Source organism: Silurus aristotelis, assembly GCF_946808225.1.
Source record: "Silurus aristotelis genome assembly, chromosome: 22".
NCBI lineage: Eukaryota > Metazoa > Chordata > Actinopteri > Siluriformes > Siluridae > Silurus > Silurus aristotelis.
In genome coordinates, this window is record NC_139595.1 from 2,330,383 (window position 1) to 2,355,579 (window position 25,197).

The following is a 25,197-nucleotide window of genomic DNA, read 5'->3' on the forward strand; positions in this document are numbered from 1 at the left end:
TGGAAGTGTGTGGAAGATCTTGAGTGGCCTGCTATCATGCTCAAACACTATTGAACACCTTTTGGGATGAATGTGAACTCTGACTGCACCCCAGGCCTCCTTACCTTCTCACCTACATCACTACCTGACTTTACTAAAACCTTTGTGGCTGAATGAGAAAAAAAAAATCTCGTGGAATATATTCCCAGAAGAGTGAAGGTTATTTTAACAGTAAATAGTGAATAAATGTGGAATCGGGTGTTCAGAGAGCACATACCAATCTCAAACTTTTATCCATATATGTACTTTCTTACAGTATATATGCTTTTTTTTTTTTACACAGGGTGCAGTTCTATATGCACATTACGGACAAACTGAGGACTTTAAGTCCCTACAAGACTTAAATATAAGCTCAGATGGAAAGATCGTCTTGATCAGAGCTGGAAAAATAAGTTTTGCGGAAAAGGTTGGCACATTTCAGTTGTATACATATTTATAATTCATTTCTGTATTATTTTCTGTAGAAATCTTTTAACTTTTGTTAAACAGGTTGCTAATGCTGCCAGTGTGAACGCAAGTGCAGTGCTGATCTATCCAGATCCTGCTGACTATTCCTTTGATGAAGAAACCAATCTATTTGGTCATGTATGCAGACACACACACACACACACACACACACACACACACACACACACTTGCTGCACCACCATTACACCTTCATGCTTTATTCTGCAATTTTTTTTCTTATTCTTTACAAATAGAGAGTTTCTTTATTTCTTCAGATTGACATGTTTTTTTTGCACAGGTTCATCTTGGCTTTGGGGATCCGTTCAGTCCTTGTTTTCCGTCTTTCAATCACACCCAGTATCCTCCAGCTAAATCCTCAGGCCTGCCTAGCATACCTGCTCAGACCATCAGTGCCAGTACAGCTGCAGCGATTATGAGGTAAAGTTTGCAATACTGAGAAGTTTCACAGGAACACTATTCAGTTCTTGTGTGTGTTCATCGTGTCTAGATGATGATTTTCAGGAAAATGGGAGGTCATGATCCACCCCATGAATGGGCTGGCGGCGGTCTGAGAGATGTAACGTACAAACTTGGTGGAGACGATGACGTTGTCTCAGTGGAGGTCAACGACAATCTTAGACTTACGAAGATCTATAACATGTTTGGGGTCATCAAGGGTTTAGTAGATCCAGGTACACAATCAGTTTTGACTCCAGATTTAAATCTCCCATGTCTTCATTGAACTCATCTCTTTCTTCTGGTTTTAGATCGCTTTGTGGTGGTTGGAGCTCAGAGAGACGCCTGGGGGCCTGGATTCGCTAAGTCAACAGTTGGCACAAGCTTGCTGCTTGAGCTAGCCCGAGTTATCACTGAAATGATGAACAAAAGTGAGTCAGAAGTTACAATTATCTGATACAACACCCTAGCAACCAGATATCAACACCCTAGCAACCACTTAGCAACACCCTAGCAACCACATAGAAACACCCTAGCAACCACCTGGGATTTTATATCACTGACAAAACAATCACAGAGCAATAACAAACTAACTGCTTTGTAACCTGTAGCAACAACACAGAAACACGCTAGCAACCATATAGCAACACCCTAGCGACCACCTGGGATTTAATACCACTGACATATAAACCACAAAATAATACCAAACTAATGGCTTTGGAAGACAATAGGTCCCTGCAAGACTATAGCAACACTCTAGCAATCAGATGCTAACACCCTAGCAACCACATAGCAACACCCAAGCAACCACATAGCAACACCCTAGCAACCACCTGGGATTCGATATCACTGAAAAAACAATCACAGAGCAATAACAAACTAACCGCTTTGAATACTGTAGCAACCATACAGAAACACCCTAGCAACCACATAGCAACACCCTAGCAACCACATAGCAACACCCTAGCAACCACCTGGGATTCGATATCACTGACCTATCAACCACAGAGCAATAACAAACTAACCGCTTGAATACAGTAGCAACCACGTAGCAACACCCTAGCAACCACCTGGGATTCGATATCACTGAAAAAACAATCACAGAGCAATAACAAACTAACCGCTTTGAATACTGTAGCAACCACACAGAAACACCCTAGCAACCACATAGCAACACCCTAGCAACCACATAGCAACACCCTAGCAACCACTTGCGATTCGATATCACTGACCTATCAACCACAGAGCAATAACAAACTAATCGCTTTGAATACTGTAGTGACCTTCTAGCAACACCCTAACAATCACCCAACAACACCATAGCAACCACATAGCAACACCCTAGCAGGCTCTGTCAAGCCGACATCACGTTCATTCATGTAAGTTATTTCGGTTTGCAAAACTTTTTACCTCACGTACACCTGTTATTTTTAACAAGATGGATTCAAACCCAGGAGGAGCATCGTGTTTGCGAGCTGGACTGCTGGAGAATACGGGGCTGTGGGCGCCACCGAGTGGCTGGAGGTTGGAACAGGAGTGTCTGTGTAGTGTTTGTGTGTGTGTGTTTAGTTTAATGTTCAACTCATTGTGACTATTCAATTGATCATCTTTTTTTTTTTTTTTTTTCCTTTTTACATCAACAGGGCTATTTGTCTTCTTTGAATATGAAAGCCTTCTCCTATATTAGTCTGGATGGAGTTGTCACAGGTGTACTTACATTTGGAAAATGAAAAAGAAACAAACTTAAACTCTGCAAGCCTTTTTTCCACTTATTCATATTATTGTATTATTGTTATTTATAATGACAGGTTCTGTTTTCCGAGCAAGTGCAAGCCCTCTGATGTATGACTTGATCGAAAGTGCGTTGAAAGAGGTGAGCTTTTCCCTGCAAGACTTTTAATGATAATAATTGATTATGTGGAGAGGATGGAATTAATACCTGGTTTATGTTGTAGGTGTCTTCCCCAAGTGACCCTGGCAAGAGTTTGTATTCGCAAGGGGCTGGAAAGAACTGGGAGGCGTCTGTGTATGTATTTCAATTGGTACTCTAGCTCAGTGTTTAATGCATTGGACTCTGGATCGGAAGGTCACAGGTCAAATCCCAGCATCACCAAGCTGCCAAGGGTCCCTGAGCGAGGCCCTCAAGCAAAGCCCTTAAGTCGCAACTGCTCAGTTGTAAGGCCCTCTGGTTGAGCCGTAAATGTAAATAAAACAACACACTTTCTGAAATTTGTCATAGTCAGGGTTGAGGTGGATCCAGAGGCTTTCTCAGAAACACTGGGTCTGAGAAAAAGTATATATCCTCGATTGGGACACTTGATGGGATGGAATACACACTTGTGTACTGATAGAGGCAATTTAAAAACATGTTTTTGGCTGGTGTGAGGAAACCGAAGAACCCTGGTTGTGCATAGAGACACAAACCTGAGGTCAGGATTGAGGATTTGAATTGTAATTTATTTCGACAGAATGGAACCAATGAAGATGGAGGACCCCGCCTATCCATTTCAGACCTTTTCTGGTATTCCATCAGTGTCCTTCCAGTTTACTGAGGTACGAACCACAGCTATTAGGGTCATCATTATTATTATTATTATTATTATTGCCACACTGTTGTACTTTTGTACCATTTTGCAGTTCTCTTCCTTCCTTTTTTAGAATAAACAATACCCATTTTTCGGCACCATGCTGGACACCGGAGAGAATCTGGAAGCTCAGATGTCTACAGGAATGCTTGTGTTGGTCAAGGCAGCAGGGGAGATGGCAGGGGTGATGGTTCTTCGTCTGGTGCACGACCACCTGCTCAGTCTGAATGTGGAGAAATACAAGAACGTCATGCGCATACACATAGGCAAAATCAACAAGGAAGTGATGCGTCTGGAAAAGGTAATGCCTTTTTACGGATTTATGGAAAATCTAAACACCACAGATTATTCACAAATGTTTTGTTCTATTCAAACAAACGATTTCTTTCATTCAATTGGATCCGAAACTAAAAAAAACACAAACCTCAATGTGGTTTCTAAATTATTCATGGTCAGCGAATTTGCTCGTGAAATAAAAGTGTCATATCAGATGAGTTTAAATCCAAGGGGTCAACAGCGCAAAGTAATGGAGAGTGTGTTAAAGAAGTGAGAGCCACAGGCAGGAGGAGAAGAGGAAGGCCAAGCAGGAGGACATGGGAAGACATGCAGGTCGGTGGTTTGAAAGCGTTAGATGTTAAGGATTTGAGCGAGTTTGACAAATTGTGACGTCTAGACGTCTGGGTCAGAGCATCTCCAAAACTGCAGATCTTGTGGGATGTTCCTGGTCTGCAGTGTTCAGAATCTATCAAAAGTGCTCCAAGGAAGGAACAGTGGTGAACCAGCGACAGGGTCGTGGGGGACGAGGCTCGTTGTTGCACGTTAGGAGCGAAGGCTGGTCCGTGTGGTTCCGATCTGACAGATGTTTGTAGATTGGTCAAGTTGGACCAATGAAATCAATCGATTCATGTGACAACAGCAGCCAGAAATGTGTCTTTTGATTAAATTTGAGACATCACGAATATTATAATACAATATAATATTTGTGTGTGTGTGTGTGTGGTTGTGTGTGGTTGTGTGTGCGGGTGTTAAACTCACTGGATCATGAATATTCATCATTCCATTAAGTGAGAATTGTCCGTAAAATGTCCTTCGTTCAGGTATACGTTTGCTGAAATTTTCAGTTCAGCCACCTCACAGAGCACGTGCAGACCCAGTGGTTGACGTCAGCTTTGGGTTCCTACATTCGAGCTTCTAATCGACTCATCACCAGCATACAAAACAGCGACCTTGATGACCTTGAGCAATGTCGCATCATCAATGACCAGATCATGGGGGTAAATCAAAACCGGTCCTGATCCTATCTTTGCCTGGTATGTAGACAAAAAAAACAAACCATGATGTGTGTTTCCTCTGTGTGTCTGCAGGTGGAGAGGAATCTTCTGTCTCCCTACGTGTCTCCCCGAGACAGTCCGTTCAGACACATTCTGCTTGGCTCTGGATCACACACTCTGGGAGCTGTGTTCACACACCTGGCCTCCATACACAACGGTACCGCAAGCGTAGACGCAGTTTTACTGAATAATCAGATCGCTGCGGCTGCATGGATGATCCAGAGCTGCTCCGGGGCGCTCGCAGGGAACGTGTGGGACGCGGAAAACGACCTTGAATAAAAAATAATAAATGAATTGCACTATTGCAACCAAAGGCATTATAAAAAGGAAGTGACTCTGATCAGGCACTTTCTTATGACTAAAAACTTTTACAAAGTGTGTACCATATCGTTGACGGCACACAGGTTGGCACTGTTTGAAGAATTATCTGCTTTACTGTTCCCTGTGAAAACTTCAGAATTACTGTCAGACCTTTTGTTATAAAAAAAAATTTATGAATACTTTCTGACCAATCAGAAAAGAGGAATTTAAAAAAGCTTGTATATGATGATGATCTGAATATCATCCAGTGTGTCTGGAATTACATGAAGAGACAGAAGGATTTGAGGCAGCCTGCATATACAGAAGAGCTGTGGTTAGTTGTCCAAAATGTTTGGAACAACCTACCTGGTGTTCCTTCAAAAACTGTGAAATTGTACTTAGAGGAAGAGGCAATCACCAAATACTGATTTGTATTTCTCTACTTTTCATTTACTTTTCTTTTTGTTGATTGATAAAAATAAAGTATTAACACTTCTATTTTTGAAAGCAGTCTTACTTTAGAGCATTTCTTCACCATAAATGCTTAAAGCTTTTGCATAGATTTGTATATATATGTATATGAATAAAGCTTATTATCTCTTCATCGTGTGATTGGGTGGATATATTTATTAGGCAGAAAGTGAACATTTTGTCCTCAAAGTTGACATGTTGGAAGCAGGAAAAATCGGGAAATTGGCCAAATTGAGACGTCTAGACGTCTGGGTCACAGCATCTCCAAAACTGCAGCTCTTGTGGGATGTTCCTGGTCTGCAGTGGTCAGTATCTATCAAAAGTGCTCCAAGGAAGGAACAGTGGTGAACTGATGACAAGGTCGTGGTTCTGATACAACAGACAAAGTCCTGTAGCTCAAACTGCTGAAGAAGTTCATGCTATTAATGTTCAATGGGTCAGAACTGTTTTGGCAGCAAAAGGGGGATTATCACAATATTAGGCAGGTGGTCATGTCAATGTGTAATTCTCTGTGCCAGCCACAAAGGGGCGCTTCAAAGCAGCAGCAATTTATTTCACTTTCACTTGTATAGAAATAAATAAAAAAGGTATTTAAAAAAAATTCTCCCCATGAAAATGTAATTACAATTAATGAAAAGGTAAAAAAGAAAGAAAGAAAGAAATGATTGTGCGGAAGAAATAAGGATGTCAAAATGACAGAGTATGTCGCGTCCCCTTTAAAAGTAGAGTCGTCACGGGTTGCCAGATTGTGGTTTTTACCCACTACAAAAGATGTTTTTTTTTATTTAATCTGGGCCTGCAATTAAAATACACAACATACTTTTTATTTTATTTAGCCTTTAAAATAATTTATCACCAATGCAAGGATTATTTGACATTTGGAAATAAGATTTGTTGTATCATGTAAGTTGTATGACTTTTTCTAAGGATTGTAACAAAACACAGAAATTTGGGATTACGGAAATCTGGCAACCCAGTTGCCAATGGAAGCGTATGGTCCGGGAGAAAAGGTATAGAGCGCGCAGGGATTGGAGCAATGCGGCGGGTGAAGGGAGATTAATGCGCGTAATCTCCGAGGAAATAATGTAACACCGCGTTTTATCGCGAGGACAAAGTTACAATAAGTTATAAACTTCATTTGAACTGAAATAAGCACAAAGGAGAAAACTTGGAGAAGTTGTACCGGGGAGCGCCGCCGCGGATGAACTGACAGGTAGGACTCAGTAGTGGTGCGTCTGAACTGTTTGTTTGTTCTGTTGAATTATAATCACGTTTTATTTACCAAAACTACACTCAAAGCGAAGATTTTTTTTGTTGGTAATAAGTAAATAAAACAAATGTCTTGAACCAGTTCCGTCCTGTCAATTCAGCCCCGTGCGCTGTCGCGGCTCGGTTTCAATCCGCGTCCTCTGGTACTAAGTAGTACACAAGAATAGCACGTGGAGTATAAAGATCAAGGGGCCAATGAGGAAGGTCTTGGATTGGGTAGCGGCCATGGGCTCACCTGTGCAAACGAAGGCAAATGGCGCGAAATTTCAGCCAGGTATGATGATAATAATGATGATGATGATGTTTTCATTATTGTAAATATAACAAATACGTCTTTTGCATTGCACAGGACGCACTAATGAAAGAAACTTGTTCGAGACAATGGATGTGTCCCAAACGCATGCACGTGCACTATTGGGGCCCTTGAGAAAGGCCCTCAATCCTCAGTCCTCCAGGGGCGCTGTATCATGGCCGACCCTGCACTCTGACTCTCAAGTAAAAAAAAAAAAATTAACTTTCTTTCTTATTTGTCACGTGTATTTTATTTAGATTACTAAATTTGGCGAGTAGAATGAATGTGAAAGTAAGATCATGTTGTGTACGTGACCAGGTCTGACGTGGTCAAAAGAGCAGACGGTATAACCCACGTGGTCGGAATAGCACCAGTTGTACACAGACTTTTGGCACAATGAATTATGAAGGTCGGTGCTCCCTGTGACTGTGCGTGCAGTCTTGTGCTGCCACCTGTTGGTGCACTTTCTTTCTCTCTCTCTCTCTCTCTCTCTCTCTCTATTGGTGCTCCAAAATATGTAAACAAAAAAAACAAAAAAATAAAGAATAAATTGATATTCGGAGAACTTTCCATTTCTGAACTTTGAATCTGGCCTGAGATGTTTCTCTTTGGTTATCCATCAAATGTAACAGCTTTTATAATGTGATTTGTGATTCCTACTATAGAACCAAACGTAGACCCCTGGAGACCCTTTGTACTAAATCAGATTATTTGGATGCATCCAGAACCTTCAAAATATCCCATGACTGTATTTTCAGGTTGTTCCATATTCAGGAGGTTTGAGGGTCTTGTTCAGCTAAACTCTGTAACTCGAGGCTACTTTTGGCAACGTGCCCTCAATCATAGCAGTAAATTCATCAGGCGGTGTAATTTGCTTGCCTAATACCAGGTGTAAAAAAACCCCCAAAACATCTCATCATTTCCAGTCTGCACTTGTGTTCTGACCGTACAGCATGACTCACGTCTGGCCTGCAGGTAGGGCTGAATAGCGTGTGAGATTAAATGTACCCGAAACACGGAGTCAACGTGAGCTTTCATGCCCTCTCGCAGACATTTCTGGAGAGTTACCGCCGTGTTGGGACGAGGCCTCGGCTGCCGTGTCTCTGCGCGTCGCAGGAGGAGCCGTTGTCGAGCAACCGATGCCTCGAGGCTCCGTATCTCAACCGAGGCGCGATAAGAAGCCCGACGTGTAGCGACACGTCTCACAGAAGAGGCCGCAGCACACTGACCCTCTGATCGTCACGCAATCCCACGTGGGTGTTGCTCAAAAGCCGTGATTCCCTCTGGAAGTCCGAAAGAATGACGGCGATTCGGACGTTACAGTACGAGTAACACATGCAAAACAACAGGAATCCGAGATTGTAACGTAACGCGTTATTTCAGATGTTAAATATGGTCTTTATGATTTGAATATTGAAATCATAATTGTTTAGGAACCCTGTATTACAGAGTTTTTGCAGATTCTTTAACTCATGAGTCGACTAGTGAGAATTGCTTCAACGTCCTGAAACTAAGCATCCAGAACTGAGAAAAAGTCAGGTACTGATGTAGGTGAGGTGAGGAGGCATCCAGAAGGTGTTCCACAGGGTTGAGGTCAGAGCTCTAAAGCAGGAGATCTTCCTCACATTTCCAACGCATGTACAGCATATGTTTGTTCACAGGAGCATTGTCATGGTGGAACAGATTTGGGTCTCGTAGTTCACATGATAGAAAAATGTTATGTACCACATCCAAAGACATTCTGTACGATTCTGTGCCTCCACTTTTATGGTAACCGTTTGGAGAAGGACCACATACAGCTGGAAATGTCAGGTGTTGCAATATTTTAGCCCACGCAGTGTTTTACAGTCTCTCACTTTGCATTTTGTTGTGATGAATGATGACTGTCGTAGCCTTGGGCCAAATTTATAACGGGCTCAAACCCGACCCGAGTCTCAGCGGCCGGTGGAGGACGTTTAGTCCATTTCAGTGCATGAGCTTGTATTGCTCGCCAATGCGCTCGTCATATCTATAAGATGAGCAGTGATGAGAATATAAAAATATTGAATGTTTGTATAAGAAGAGTTCGCTTCAGGGAATCTCCGGTTGATTGTAGGCGGTGATGTCATCGTCAAGCGATTCAGCAAACCCGAGATGTTTACCTATGGTGGGTCCTCTATAGAGAAGAAAAACACTTGGATAGAGATTATCCACGTTACAGCGTAGGCGTAGATTGAAAAAAATAAAAGCTTTAAATGAATTTTGGGGCACATGACGATATAATAATAATATTGTGAGACATTTGGTCATAGTATTTATTTTTTTTTCCTAATACATTTTATTTCTAGATGTTTTCAGTAATATTATTTCTTCATTAATTAATTTTTTTAAACAATTGACTGAAAGCAGCTTTTTAAATGCCAAAATATTTGTATATAATATTTTTTTCTTTTTTTTTTACTTTTTGTTAGGAAGGAAAGGCAAATAAAAGATTCAAAGAATTAATTATATTTCTACTGATTTTTCCTGTTAATTGTTTGTTTATTTGTTTGTTTGTACAATGCAAATTTTTTGTTTGGGGGAAAAAAAAGCGTGATTATTATTATTTTTTTTTTATGTATTAAACATTAATCGTTGAACTTTTTTAAATTTATAAAAAAATTTTATGCAATACATGCAGTTTTGTTTTGCTCCCATTATACGAACACTTTCGTTATATTAATTATGCATCGCAAAAAATTTATCGATAAAGATCAATTAATAATAAAAAAAATAAAAGAAAAAGGGATTTAAATGGAGTTTTAGGCCACATGACGATATAATATTATCATTATACATTCAGTCGTTTTTTTTTTTTTTTTTCTTTGAAACTGTGGCAATTACGATATGCTTTTAATAAAAGTTTTTTTTTTTAATATTACTAATTGACTAAAAGCAGCTTTTTTAAATGCTAAAAGTCAAATATAAGACCAAATATAATCCTTTTTTTTTTTTTTTTTTTAAACCTTTGTGTTACGAAGGAAAAGTAAATGTAAAGCTGTAAAAATAATTATGAATTAATATCCGAATAATTTTTCCTGTAATTGATTTATTTATTTGTACAATGTAAAGATTTTTTTTTTTAAATCAAAAATAAGTTTGTGTTCGATATTAATAATAAAACTTTTTTTTAAATACGACACTCGCAGTTTTGTATTAATTCCAATTATTTAAACACTATCGTTATACTAATTAAGCATCTAAAAAAACCTTGAAAGGATCATGATACGATATTTTTGTTATATCGGCGAACCCCTAAATGCATTCTTGCTGAAGATTTTGGTTTTGGCGTTCGCTTGGAAGAAAGGAACGATAATGAACACAGTAGGTGTAGTAGGTTTTATTACAATTATCACAAACTCAATTAAATACTCATGTAAAAGTCCAAACCTGTGTAATAACGAGTTTTTCAGTTGTTTCTATAGATACGTAAACATTGATTATATGGCAAAAAGTATTGGGACACCTGTTTTTTCCAGCTACATGTGGTTCTTCTCTGAAACTGTCTTTCCCTTCACTTGATCTAGGAGACCCACACCTGTTCCCCCATGACAGTGTACACACAGCCAGCTCCATGCTCTTAATGGGTTGGAAGTGTGTGGAAGATCTCCTGCAATAGATTTCTGAACCTAAACCCTTTTAAACATGACTGCACTCCAGGCCTCCTCACCTTCATCACCCTTGTAACTGAATGGAGCACAAATCTCCACAAAATCCAGTGGAACATCTCCCCAGAGGAGTGGAGGTTTTTATAATAGGAATTGAGGACTAAAAGTTCAAAAAGCACAAATTGTATTTTAAAATTTGCTCCAGAAATCTTCTTTTTGCTGAATGCAGTGTTTGTTTTTTTTAACATAATATTATTTTTTAGATAGGCTAATTCTGTCAAAGTTAGCATCAGGTACGGTGATGTCATCCTCGGCGATGAAAGGCGTCAGTGTACACTGACTACACATGACTCAGCAGCCATTCTTCATGCCATCTGAGTAATGTTTGGATACTAATCCCTGAAAAGCTGAGCATTCTCCCTCCCTCTCCTGTAGAACTCGGTTCAGATGAACAATAGAGAGGCACATGTGTGGTCTGCTGCCTTTTGTTCATCGTGCAACAGGACGTGACTGCGCTCACAATTATCTTTATTGCCAACTATCATGGGTTTCACGTCTGAGGAACTTGTCATGGGTGTGCTATAAAAATACTAAAACACTAGCACGATAAAATAAGAGATAAAGATGATTGTTCAGGGGATCTACATGGGGAATCCCACTTCATCTAGAGTTTTGACATTGGACTTCTTTGAACATTTGAAGGCTCTGGCATGGAGGAGTTGGTGTTGGATCTATGATGATCTCAGATCTTGAGCTATTTTAGGAGTTGCTCCGTAGCTCCTGGTTCAGCTTGCTGTATGAGACTGTAGAAAGCACACATTACTCATCATCCCACGCTCCGGTGCTCACGGGCATCGTTCCTGAAATCTCATGGTTTGTTCAGATGCAGCTTTGCAAACCGAAACCGTGCTGCCATGCTCTTTTTAGAGAGAAGAATCTTTCAGAACCCTCAGGGGTTCGTCTCCTGTTTCGTTGTCGTTATGGGACTTCTCAGCTGTTCTTCAAGTATCCTTTTACTTCCGGGCGCCGGAAACGATTTTGTATCTCTGTGTATGTGGGTGTTTTTTTTCTTCTTCTTCTTCTTCTTCTTCTTCTTCTTCTTCTCGGGTTTAAAATGCAGCTGGACTCGTGACACTGGAAGGTGACTTCTGGCCTTTTTCTTCACGACCATCCGTTTCAGATTTTGTTACATTTATTTTGATTTTTCGTATATTGTGTTTTAGCTCCGCCCACTCCCCCCCCCCTTCTTTCTGGGGGAAAAAGCAGCAAGATCTAATGAGGACTTTAAAAAAAAAAAAATTGGATTGTTCATTTTAATTGTGCAAATTATGTTCATATATTTAGATTTTATAGTCAAGAGTAGAGACTTCCATTGAGGTGAAATAGGAGACATACTGGTCACGTTGGCTTCATGGTTATTGGCATCATGTTTACCTTTACGCCATTTAGCAGACACCCATGTCCAGAGTGACTTACATCTATCTTATTTATACACCTAAACAGCTATAGGGTTTAAGGGCCTTGCTCAGGGGCCCAGATGAGGCCGGTTTGCGTGACTGGGGTATGGTAGTGGACGACGATGACAAGTGGGAGTCGTTAGGAAGAATCGATTTAGATTTTAAAGCCACGATGTTCAGAACATCACACAAACATTTAGAAGAAACTGTATAAAACATTTTGGATCGATAATACTTTCTTTCGGCTTCTCCCGTTAGGGGTTGCCACAGCGGATCCTCCGCACGTTTGATTTGGCACATGTTTTTATGCTGGATGGCCTTCCTAACGCAACCCTCCCCAATTTATCCGGGCTTGGGACCGGCACTGAGAGTGGCTGGGGTTGGTTCCCTGACCGGGGATCAAACCCGGGCCGCAGCGGTGAGAGCGCCGCATCCTAACCACTAGACCACCAGGGGACATCTAAACATTTTAGATCAATAAACCTTTAAAATCAAATAGCTGCATAAAGGCCAGGAATTTCAGTCCACATCTCAGCAAATCAAATGAAATCGCTAAACTTTTATAAACTAAATATACTTAGATACTTAAAAAGCTTATTTACAGCTTTATCATACTAGGCTGTATGTTGTAGGTCTATGTAAAATCAGAAATTGAACACCCCCATATAACCAAAATGGCACGATCCGTGTTTGATATCGCCTCCATGAAGATTCGCTTGCGAGATCGGTTCAGGCTCCTCCTATCAAAGCATTGAATCGTCGACTTTTCAGGGTCACTCCTAATTTAGTCAAAGTGTTGAAATAACCCACAGTTTAGGACACATTGGAAGAAAATCTGGATGGCGTGGATATTTTGGGGGATTTTTCCTCTTATTGGCTCCTTGACTGAATGTCCAGTAAATAGCTTGAGATTCTGCCTTCAGCTCCTCCAGACATCATTACAAAACACTTGTTTTTTTGGCCTGGAGGTCGGTCATCTGTCATCCGCTCTCACAGTCGAAGCGTTCAGCCCGTGCCTTCGGAGGAAACGCAGCGCTTATACACGATGAGACAAAAGTGCTCTTTGTGCAGTGGACGGCTGAAAGGGGGCGGAGTCTCTAGGGTTTTTTTTCCACTTCAGGTGGGCGTAAAGTGGAGGAGTGAATCAGGCCGGCGCCAGAGAAATTCCCAAACGTCCTGATGATTGGCGGCTCATTAGAGACCCCGCCCACAAAGCGGTCTCCAGTGGGTGCTCTTCCAAAGCCGTTAACGTTAAGTAGTACAGGCATAAAACATTTTTGTTTGTTACATTTGGACAAAAATTTACCTGAGAATAAGTTTGGTAGGTACTTTTTGAACTCCCCATTCCACCGGTAGTCCACATTTGTTCTTATAATAAGCTCCACTCTTCTGGGAAGATGTTTCCCTAGATTTGTGTGAGATCTCATTCAGCTACAAGGCATATCTTCATGCAGCTGTTCACGTTTAGAAAAAATTCAGACTTTGTGCTTTTGTTAACGTGTTCCTGCTCGTGTTCTACAGTAAGAGCTCCTGATATGTAAATTCCCAGCCTTTCCGAATTTGCTTATTTGGTGATGTCAGACTTCGTGGCTACACTGCGTCTATTCATCCATCCTCCTCCATTTCTCTGGAAGTATAAAGCTGACCAGTGTTTCTTTAACTCACAGTTTTCCTGTAATTTATAAAACCTCCTCCGTCTTCTGCAGAGGAACAATGGCGTATTTACTGAAGCGGCCGAATTACGCTCGTCTTAGCGTACAGGTTCAACACAGCGGTTGAGAGATTGAGATTATTCAGCAGGAACACATTCGAACCAGAACATCCCCTATCCGCACACACACACACACACACACACACACACTTTTGTTTGAATGACACCATATGACATCACGTCCTAACAGCTATACTGACGTTTACAGTCGTCGACTTGAAAAGACTTAATCATAAATTCACGAGTAGATCTTCACACACTTGTATTACACAATTCCAAGTCTCGTTTGTCGGCCCTCGAGTAAATTTCTGATCCAACTTTTTTTTGTTTGCATCCGGTGATGTCAACAAAACTCCTTAAAAGGCAGATTTACAGAACACAAACCACAAAATCAGCAAAACAAAAAGCCCAAACCCGTTCCAGCATGGCAATGCCTCTATACACAAAACCATCTCCATGAAAACTTGCTTTACATCGGTTACAGCGAAAGATCTTGAGTGACCTCTAGAAATGTGGAAACCCCCCCCCCCCCCCCAGGTCTCCTCACCTTCTCACCTACATCAGTACCTGCCTTTACTGAAGCGTAGTGTATATAGAATGCACGCAGAATATGTATGCATCTTGAAATGTACGTTTATATATACAACATATTATTTAACACACTTTAAGTGTTGTTTTATAATTATTGTTAATCTTGAAAGCATACACAACAATGCCAGGGGTATAAAAAAGGAACTAGAGTTAGTCACTGATTTGCTTTGCACATGCATGAAAACACTAAAGAATCCAATTGTTATTGATACATCCGGACATTTACACTTAATAGTGTGTGTGTGTGTGTGTGTGTGTGTGTGTTAATAGGCTGTTGCTGTGATGGCAGCCCTCACAGATCCAAACTCTTCTCCATGAGTTTTGAAACATGGTCTGGACTCACGTTGAACCCGGGCTCGCGTGAACCAGCTCGCATGCTCACACACACTGTGCCCAGTGAGTGGCGTGATCAGGAGCTACACAGCTGGTAAGAACACACTGTTTGTGTTACAATCGTGTGTGTGTGTGTGTGTGTCTGTAACCTCTATTGTGTTGTTGTAGCATAAATGAATCCCAGTGTGGTACAATTTTAGTTCAGGATACCCATACATGTAAAAGTGTGTGTGTGTGTGTGTGTGTGTGTGTGTGTGTGTGTGTGTGTGTGTGTGTGTGTGTGTGTGTGTGTGTGTGTGTGTGTGTGTGTGTGTGTGTGTGTGAACATGCTCCTGTGTTTAGATATGCCTGTAATGCTCGTGTCACATAGTTCTCTCGCTTCGCCTCATCCATCATTAGCAGTATGCTGTTCGGAGGCCGAAATGCAGAGCAAGAGCGCCGCGTATCTCATTCCCGTTCTGCCTGGAGTGCCGTTATTCGAGCCTCCACACCTCCCTCTCTCTTTCTCTCTCTCTTCAACGACCGTCTGCAGCCTTGATCCGCGCTTCCGCACCCTCGCAGCCTTTCGCACGGCTCCTCTTTCCTCCGCGATGAAAACTTCACTCGTCAGTCTGCCAGGTAGGCGTTGGGGTGGGGCAGGCACGCGGGGGGTAATTGAGCGTGGTGCACGGGGGCAGTTGTGTATCCGCACAATACAGCCAACAGGAAACAACACGCACGAGACAAGATTTCAGTGAAAATGCTTCAAAAGGTGGCCTGCACTGTGGTCTTTATTTAAGCTGAGGTAGGCTGAAGTGTGTGTGTGTGTGTGTGTACGTGTGTGTGTGTACGTGTGTGCGTGCGCTCTCACCAGAGGAAGTGTTGTAAGCGAGATCCAACAGGTGTGCGCATCATGAAAACATGCCGAGGACGGAAATGATCCGACTGTTTCAGCACTCTGGCTATAATTAGAGCTGAGAGTTTAAAAACGGCCTGATTTGCTGCCTCAGAGGTTTTTATCAGTACAGGAAAACGTTGAGACACACCAGGATGGGGTGTGTGTGTGTGTGTGTGTGTGTGTGTGTGTGTGTGTGTGTGTGTGTGTGTTCTAAATTTATTTTCTCTCCAAAGAGAAGAGTCACAGTGTAGACTTGGGGTCTGACAACCACAAGATGTTCACATGACCGTCTGTGCTTCTGTTTATTACTTTTTTTTTTTTTTTTTTTGTTACACAGCTGTGTGACAGGAATAAAACACATCTCGGGGGGAAAAAAAAATCTGCCCTGAAAAATCACAATGTTAGAATAAGCGTCTGATTTGCATCTGCACAGGAAAATTCCTGAACACCTTGTGTCTTTGAGTGGACGTCATATGACCACGTGTGCAGTGCCCTAACCCTCACCCTAACCCTCACCCTAACCCTAACCCTAACCCTAGATACACTAGGCTTCATGTCACGTCCTAAACGCTGTGGGAGCCTTTCTACAGAGTTCAGTGCCACTGAGGGGGAAGAGCGACTATTTTTACTTGTGTGTGCCAAAAATAGCAGTAAGTGCTGCTGTAAATGCTGTGAGGGTGGAGGGACGAGACGGTCAGCTCTGTCTTCTGTGCAGAGACAGGAGGAAGAGCAGCTCAGTTATTCTAACCCTAATGTCCCTGTCTCTCCCTCTGTCTACCCTCCCCTCCCCTCCTGTTTCTCGTCTCACCCTGTCTCTCCTCCTGTTTCTCGTCTTTCCACCTGTCTCTCCACCTTTCTCTCCTCCTGTCTCTCCTCCTGACTCTCTCGAACAGTCTTGTTTCTCGTCTCTCCCCCTGTCCCCCTTCTGTTTCTCGTCTCTCCGCCTGTGTCTCCCCCAGTCTCCCCTCCTGTTTCTCATCTCTCCTCCTGTCTCTCTGCATGTCCTTTTACCTACCTCTTCTCCTGACTTTTCTGTCTCTCTGCCTGTCCCTCCTCCTGTCTCTCCTCCTGAATCTCTTCCCCTGTCTCTCCAACTGTCTCCCCTTCTTTTTCTCGTCTCTCCGCCTGTCCCTCCGCCTGTCTTTTCTTCTGTCTCTCCTCCTGACTTTTCCTCTGTCTCTCCTCCTGTCTCTGTCTCACTCTGTCTGTCTTCCTCTCTGTCTCACTGTTTCCTGCTCTTTTCTTTTTTTCTTGGTTGCTTTCTTATTTTTTTGTTTCTTGCTTCTTGCTCTTTTCCCCCATTAATTATTTTTAATTTCTTTTCTTCTTACTTTTGTGTGTGTGTGTGTGTGTGTGTTTTGCTCTCTCTCATCGCCTCACTTTTCACACTGCGATCACTTTACTCTCTCTGAGTTCACCTCCTGGGTCTGTGTCAGTAATGCTGCTGCCACCCTCCATGTGTTTCCACTGCTGGAGCATCTTCAATCCCTTATAATCCTAGAGCGTTTCCAATATCTTTCAATCCCTGAGTGTATCCAATCCCTTTCAATTCCTGGAACGTATCCAATCCATTTCAATCCCTGAGCGTATCCAATCAGGCAAGTTGGTACTTCAGTGGTTAATGCTCTGGGTTATTGATCGGAAGGTCGGGGGTTTAAGCCCCATTATTGCGACGCTAACACTCTTGGGCTCTTGAGCAGGGCCCTTAACACACACTGCTACATCAGCGCTATAACATGACTGACCCTTTGGAAAGACACACACTGGTCTATAGAAGGTCCCACTGTAGATGCATGTCAGAGCACAAACCAAGACATGAAGTCCAACGAATTGAGACAGGATTGTTTATAAGAATTCAGGCTGTAACTGGTTCTAAAGGTGTTTCAGCAAAGTATTGAGCAAAGGCTGTAAATACTTATGTACATGTGATTTTTTTTTTTTTGTTGTTCATTTTTGTTTGCTTCTTGAGGAAGCAAAGAAAAAAGTACAACACATCATGAAGGAATTTGTCCTTTAAGTAACCCCCCCCCCCCCCACACACACACACACACACACCCCACCCCACCTCACCCCCTCGCTCTCCTGGTCACCACACTTTCTTATCAGAAGTGCTTTTATTTCACTGTACCCTGAAGAGGAAGTGTGGTGCAGGTTGACGAGGTCACACCAGCGTGATGCAACTGCTCGCACAGAGCGTCTCTGTTCTGACGAGTCCACACCCACGCACCTACATGTACACTCATTAACACACGTGTCTGTGTGTCTGTGTGTGTGTGGTATGGCCGCCCACGCAGTCAAAAATCTGCTTTACTGCTACTTTTTTCAGTCTATAGCGTTATACAATGGCTGAACAAACTAAAGTCAAGTCAGACGAGTACCGAGGTTTCATTAGAGCCAAAAATTACCAGCGAGTAAAAGGGAACTATATAGACAAAAGTTTGTTTACACCTGACCCAAAGATTGATATGTGCTTTCTGACATTCCACATTTAGTGTCCATTTCCTGTTATAATAACCTCCAATCTTGTTCCACTAGATTTTCTGGAGATTTTGTGTGAGATTCATTCAGCCACAAAGAGTGTTAGTAAAGTCAGGTACTGATGTAGGTGAGGTGAGGAGGCCTGGGGTGCAGTAAGCGTTCACATTAAACCCAGTTCATCAATAGGGTTGAGGTCACAGCTCAATAGCAGGTTCTTATCCACACACTTCCAACCCATGAAAAGCAGATCTTCGTGGAGTCGGTCTTCTGCACAGGGGTATTGTCGTGCTGGAACAGGTTTGGGTCTCCTGGATCAAGTGAATTTTTAACAAACGTGCGCACACACACACACACACACACACACACACACACACACACACACACACACACACACACACACACACAATATCCATCCAAAGACGTTTTATGCAGTTGTGCCTCCAGCTTTGTGGCAACCGTTTGAGGAAGAACCACGTGTGACTGAAATAAAATGGTGTTCCAATACTTTTGACTTGGATTGCTCTTAGCTCTTTTTCCTGTAACTCTGTTGCCTCTAGTGGCGATCGTGTGAAATACATGAACCTCATGCCACAGCTGTGCTGATGAAAGTGTGTGTGAAGGTCAGGCATGTGTGATGGAGTGCACACACTTCTTCTTATTCTTCTTCTAACGGCTTCCCCCATTATTGGTGTCCCAACAGCAGATCATCCGTCTCCACACCCCCCTGTCTTCATCTGCCTCTTTCAAACCCACTACCTGCATGTCTTCCCTCACCACATCCATAAACCTCCTTTTTGGTCTTCCTCTTTTCCTCCTTCCTGGTGGCTCCATTCTGAGTATTCTTTTACTGATATACCTCATGTCCCTTCTCTGTACATGTCCAAACCATTTTGATCTCACCTCCCTCACCTTGTCTCCAAAACGTCCTACATGCTCTCCATTGTCGTCACTCCCAAAGAAAACTTCAGTTATCAGTGAGTGCTGAAAAATATATAGAAAGGAATAAAGAGAGAGAGAGAGAGAGAGAGAGAGAGAGAGAGAGAGAGAGAGAGATGAAACGAGAGCTTCCCTGCCTTGTGGTTTGGAACATGCTTTTATTAGGTTTCATATTAATTTGTAATGAAGTGTGGGATTATGAGATGCAGTATGGGACTTTGGGGTTGTGGGATTGTGGGATGCAGAGGTAGCGTGAGAGTGTAAGAGAGAGATACTGAGAGAGAATGAGTGAGTGAGAGAGAAATCGAGTGAGAGAGATGGATTGTAATTCACACCTGGGTCACCTCGTCTCCCCTTTGCACCTCTCGAGAGCTTCATTATCCCCTCTTCTCATCTTCCCTCCTAATGCACCTGTTCACACACACACACACACACACACACACACACACACACACACACACACACACACACACAATTCCCCCTCTCCAGCATAGTTTAAAAGGGTGCCTGGGGCTTCCAAGAATGATACAACGGGAGCTGAGTTTAGTGTGTATTCACATTTCTTTCTCATGCATGCACACACACACACACACACACACACACACACACACACACACACACACACACACACACACACACACACACACACACACACACACACACACACACACACAGAGAGTCCTGGATTCTTCCCTCACACCTCCCTGCTATGTGTAAAGCTTTCTGGGAAGTTTGATCAGGGTCATGTGCCCCTGGTAGATTCCTCCTTTTGTTACTGATGATAAAAGAACAGATGATAATCCAGTAAAATCAATTTGGATTAATCTCGGAGCAAAAAAAAAAAAAAAAAACTCAGGATGTGGTGTTAGTGGGAAATAAATAGCGTCAGCCCTCAGTTACTGGATGTTGATGTAAAGGGAAAAAAAAGGAAATTTAAAAGAAATAATTGTAAAATATTCTGACATTTTATAGATAGATAGATAGATAGATAGATAGATAGATAGATAGATAGATAGATAGATAATTTTTCATTGTCTTTTTAAATTGAAACATTTTTATCAAAAATAAAAAACATTATTTATTGTTTTAAATAAACATATTTATTACTAGTAAGAAAAAAGCATTATTCTTGCATATAGCTGGAAAAGTGAAGTGTCCCAAACATTTTAGCCACTAAATCACGCCGCTTTTACACAAAACATGTATAGAGATGATGATGGATCTTTTAAACGCACATGCCTAGTGTATACTGTGTGTGTGTGTGTGTGTGTGTGTGTGTGTGTGTGTGTGTGTGTGTGTGTGTGTGTGTGTGTGTGTGTGTGTGTGTGTGTGGCATATTGTGCACTAGAGGTCGACAGGCACCGATAGTTAATTGCTGTCACTCCAAAAATCCATAATGATAGTTTTTCCGGGTTGCATTATACAGTACGAGAGCGACCTCTAGAGGTAAATCATTAATGCCACATGCTGTTTATTTGTAGTGTCTCTTATTTTTATTTTGTATTTTTTATTTTTTTTTGGATGGAACTGTTTTTATTCATTTAGAGTGTTACTTCTTGTTTCAGTTTTAATAAATGTCTAATTTTCCTCAATATTTATTGTTTGTTATAAAATATTTTAAGTAGTTTTTTTTTATTTTTTTATTTTTTTATTTTTTTATCAAAGTTAAGTACTATTTTACTTTTTTTTTTTGTTTCTTTTTCCACTATACATTTGAAAAACTATCAGTGGATTAATTGGTTATCGGCAAATAAGGTCGACCTCTAGTGTGGACTACAGCTGCAGAAATTTAGCTGACGGGAGATGGAGGGTGGGCCGGACGCCAGACGTGACCGTAACTCACTCATGGAAAGCGGCTGATGCTTTGCGTTTATCATTGGGTTCATACGAAACTGCTCGAATTGAGCTTATGGATTTACGTGGGAAGGAATTTCAGATCCTGTGGTGTAAAAGATGATGTAAACCCGAGCACACTTTGTTGAAGAACTTTAACCTTAGAGATCTTTACCATTAAAACGACAGATTTTCTTGTGATTTGAGGATTTTCAGAACTAAAGAGCAAAAATTTTTATTAGTAGTAATGGGCTGTATGTTGTATTTTGTGTGTGTGTGTGTGTGTAACCCAGTACCCAGAGACTCTCTCCTAACAGTAGGTGGTGATGAGGGGGTGTCTCAGATTTAATGATGTCACTGCTGATGCTTTAACCATCTGCTTCAGGACAGAGTAGGAGGAAGGCAGGACTGGGGTTTGATGGATGGAGAATTTAAAGGGAAAAAAATGCAATCCCTGTCACATGATCATAGCACGAATGATTGGTTTTAGTATTTCGGAAACTGTCGATCTTTGCACACGACAGGCTTCTAAAGCTGAAAGGAATGAGGAACATCTAGAAAGCCTGTGCAGGAAGCTTGGAAGGTAATGGTATTACAAATCGTTACAAACACGGTGTTCAGAAAAGCATCTCAACAGTCAAAATTAAGGCAGATGGATACAACAAAAGAAATCGGTCGTTTTTTCATCTGAGTGGAGGAGGTGTGGTCTTTTCGCCTTATTCATAACTAAGGAGGCGTGGTCTCTGCTTCCTCTTCAGTTTTCTTGGGAAAGTGATTTAGGTGAATAAATTGACCAGTTTGCACTATAACATTATTTTTGTGTCTCTTATAAAAACACATCATAATCATCTCTGAGTTATTAATGATTTTCTTTTCAACATTTTGATTTAAAAAATAAATTTTTAAAAGAAGATCGGATAATTTCAAAACAGGGCTGTGACCTCTCTTAAATCAATGAGAGAGAGAGAGAGAGAGAGAGTGTGAAGGAAAACACCTCTCTCTTACTCATTTCATCCGTCTATCCAGTTGATCTCCCAGATGGCCTTTGCATTTCTCTCTTTCTCTCTCCATCACTCAATCAATCTCTTCTTCTCACTGTATTAATTCCCCCTCATTACAGACAGCTTCTATCCCCCTCCTTTCCCTCACTCTCATTCTGATTGGTCGACGTGCCCTTTGCTCACTGCCATGTTGTCGGGGGGGGGGACCGCTCTCCACGAGCACAGCTCTGACTGAAATAACAGAATAAAACAGGAGGAATAGAATAAAGGACATCATGGGTGAAGAGTAAACATGGCAATAACCAGGGATTAGGATTAGGCTTTGGCCGAGCAATCCAAAGCGGTGGATTTACGAGAAAAATCATACACACAAAAAAAAGAGCAGATTTACGTTCACATGCAGATTCAGCCAATGCGGACCTGCTGGAAAAGAAAACACAGCTGCAGGCTTTAGGTGCAGTACGGGAGCACCAAGGCATGCGTCAGCACTTACACACACACACACACACAGGCTCCTGAGGATAAAGCAGGCATTCTCTTCAAGGGACGAACATGAACAGATTCAGTAAATCCTGACACCAAAAGGCATGTCTGCGTGAAGGGAAAGCTGCGGGGTTCCTGTCTGACCTCACCATGGGGGAGACCGCAGAGTACCGGCGCCTGAGCAGCAGCGAGTGCGACGATGACGAGGTATTTCAGCTTCCACATCCCGCACTGTCGATCGCATCCGAAGCCCAGCTGCAGTATTGACTTTTATTGAATTTTTTAAACCTGGCAAGTCAATAGGACATTTATTGACTGCCTACGCGGTATAAAATAACATTTCTTGCAGTATGAACCGATCGACTGGTGTCATTAAGCTCCATACCTGTTACCACTCTAAAGACGATGAAGATGGACTTCTCACAACTTTTTTATTCCTCTTTTTATTCACTACAGCTATTAATGTCGGGGAGCATTCAGAATAAAACAGGGTAGTGTCAATTATTACTGATTTTATCGTAGTTATATACGTTTGCCTTGTAACGTTACTGAGAAAAATGCGAAGTTCCTGTAGCTGAAAACTTTTACAGTTGTTGGCTGTAAACGTTAATCATAATATATATTTTCAGTGCAAGAATCTTATTTATATATACGTATATATTTATACATATAACATTATACATATAACACACAGTGTGTTGAATGCAGTGTAAAGGCATTGAGGAGGTGAAGGTGAATGATGCTGTATTCTACAGACTTCTGTCTGGGCGTCGCTAATGAATTTATCTCCATTCAGTCTGACTCTCTTTGTGTGTGTGTGTGTGTGTGTGTGTGTGTGTGTGTGTGCGCGCGCATGCTGGTACTGTTTGCTCCGAGTTCTGCATTTGCTCAGCTGTGTAAATGAGCCCGATTGATATCTTTTTGTCTTGGCCCTTAGAGTTTTAGAAAAGTGCTAACAAGGCTGTCTTTGGGCGCCTCCACATGTGCTCACTCGCACTCGCTCGCAAGACCCTCCGTCTGTCTGAGAGGAAAAAGAATCGCATTCGTATCATAAAGCTCATTAATCTGACTAAAGGCGGCGTGATGACTTCTCAGGCGTGTATAACATAAATACAAATAAACTTTCATTGTCACTAATCTCTATTTACACAGCCAAAGTGAATAAATTGGAAATAAACACCAGAAGCTGGATGCAGTAATCAGGTCAGGGACGAGTCGCTGAGGCTTTAATCACCAGAGTCCATTCATTCCATGTGATTAGAGAATCAAATTACTGCCATGATTATTAAGCCAGATTGTAAATGAGAGTCGTGTAGAACAATGAAATCAAGTGAAAACTGAATACAAGACGATTTCTGAACATCCTATTCCACATTTATAGATTTTCTGGGAAGATGTTCCAGTAAATTTTGGAGTTAGGTAGTGATGTAGGTGAGGTGAGGAGACCTGGAGTGCGGTCAAAGTTTCCATTCATCCTGAAGGTGTTTAATAGGGTTTCAGCGCTATAGCAGGACACTCATCTTCCACACACTTCTAACTAGAGGTCGGCTGATTTATCGGTTTTGCCTATCACTCAGCACCATTAGTTGATTGCTGGAACTATCTGCTAGAACCTGCACAGTTTTTCCGGGTTGCGTAATACAGTCTGAGAGCTAGAGGAGAATCACTGACTTGCTGCTTATTTGAAGTGTTTTTTTTTTGTTTTTTTTTGGATGTAATTGTTGATTTGGAGTGTTACTTTTTTTTAGATTGAATGCATGTCTTTCTTAATACATAGTTTGTTATCCGGTATTCACCTGGAAAACATTATGTTAATTAATCAGTTATGCGACCTTTGGATGCAGTATGAAATTTTCCCTTTCACATGAACTAGGAGACCCAAACCTGTTCCAGCATGAAACCATACAGTTGCTCACAGATGGTCACCTCTTCTCTCAGCCTGGCTTCCACTATTCTTTCCCATAACTTCATGGTGTGACTGATCAACTTAATTCCTCTGTAGTTACTGCAGGTCTGCACATCCAAAATCTTGTTGAACAATCTTGTTTAAAACTCCACTGCCCTCTCTCCTAAACATCTCTACGCTTTTACCGGTATCTCATCTGTTCCTACCGACTTTCCACTCATCATCCTCTTAATCGCTGCTCTCACTTACTAATCCTATCCACTTCCTGCTTCACCATCTCCACACCATCCAACCTTCTCACTCTCTCATATTTTCCTCATTCATCACCTGCTCAAAATCCTCCGTCCATCTTCTCAACACACTCTCCTCACTAGTCAACACATTTCCACCTCCATCCTTTATTGCTTTAACTTGCAGCACATCCTTCCCAGCTCGGTTCCTCTGCCTGGCCAATCGGTACAAATCCTTTTCTCCTTCCTCAGTGTCCAACTTCTCATACAGCTCCTCATATTACTTTTCCTTTTCTTTCACCACATCCCTCTTTGCCCACTTTTCTCATCTCTCTGTAGATCCCAATTATGTTTCTTCAACCTCTTTCTCCTTCTGCTTTCCTGCACTTCCTCATTCCACCACCACGTCTCTTTGTCTTCCTTTCTATTTCCAGATGTTACACCAAGTATCTTTCTAGCTGCCTCCCTCATCACTTCTGCAGTAGTTGCCCAATCATCCAGCACCTCTTCAGCACCACTGAGCTCCTGTCTGACCTCTTCCCTGA

At 41.8% G+C, this 25,197-nt stretch overlaps 2 protein-coding genes across 7 annotated transcripts in view; both read left to right on the plus strand.

Annotated features, from left to right (window-relative positions):
- The window catches only part of LOC310717128 (transferrin receptor protein 1-like), a 9,677-nt gene extending 4,012 nt beyond the window's left edge, over nt 1-5,665 (plus strand). The window contains exons 5-17 of one of the 2 annotated variants that reach the window (XR_014530746.1): nt 323-445; nt 529-624; nt 785-924; nt 1,009-1,178; nt 1,254-1,373; nt 2,381-2,466; nt 2,586-2,649; nt 2,751-2,815; nt 2,898-2,968; nt 3,411-3,495; nt 3,601-3,828; nt 4,625-4,801; nt 4,892-5,665. Coding sequence is in view for 1 of the 2 variants with exons in the window: in XM_083524811.1 (XP_083380937.1) it covers nt 323-445; nt 529-624; nt 785-924; nt 1,009-1,178; nt 1,254-1,373; nt 2,381-2,466; nt 2,586-2,649; nt 2,751-2,815; nt 2,898-2,968; nt 3,411-3,495; nt 3,601-3,828; nt 4,649-4,801; nt 4,892-5,137 (1,647 nt within the window). In the remaining variant the exon portion in view is untranslated. The remainder of the gene's footprint in view (nt 1-322; nt 446-528; nt 625-784; nt 925-1,008; nt 1,179-1,253; nt 1,374-2,380; nt 2,467-2,585; nt 2,650-2,750; nt 2,816-2,897; nt 2,969-3,410; nt 3,496-3,600; nt 3,829-4,624; nt 4,802-4,891) is intronic. The other variant, XM_083524811.1, reaches the window with a different exon arrangement.
- A 904-nt stretch (nt 5,666-6,569) lies between these two features.
- The window catches only part of tnk2b (tyrosine kinase, non-receptor, 2b), a 41,548-nt gene continuing 22,920 nt past the window's right edge, over nt 6,570-25,197 (plus strand). Inside the window, exons 1-2 of one of the 5 annotated variants that reach the window (XM_083525010.1) lie at nt 6,571-6,842; nt 14,846-15,002. Coding sequence is in view for 1 of the 5 variants with exons in the window: in XM_083525009.1 (XP_083381135.1) it covers nt 22,667-22,723 (57 nt within the window). In the remaining 4 variants the exon portion in view is untranslated. Of the gene's footprint in view, nt 6,843-14,845; nt 15,003-15,559; nt 15,693-22,264; nt 22,724-25,197 lie in introns of those variants that run through there. The other 4 variants (XM_083525012.1, XM_083525011.1, XM_083525009.1 and 1 more) reach the window with 4 other exon arrangements.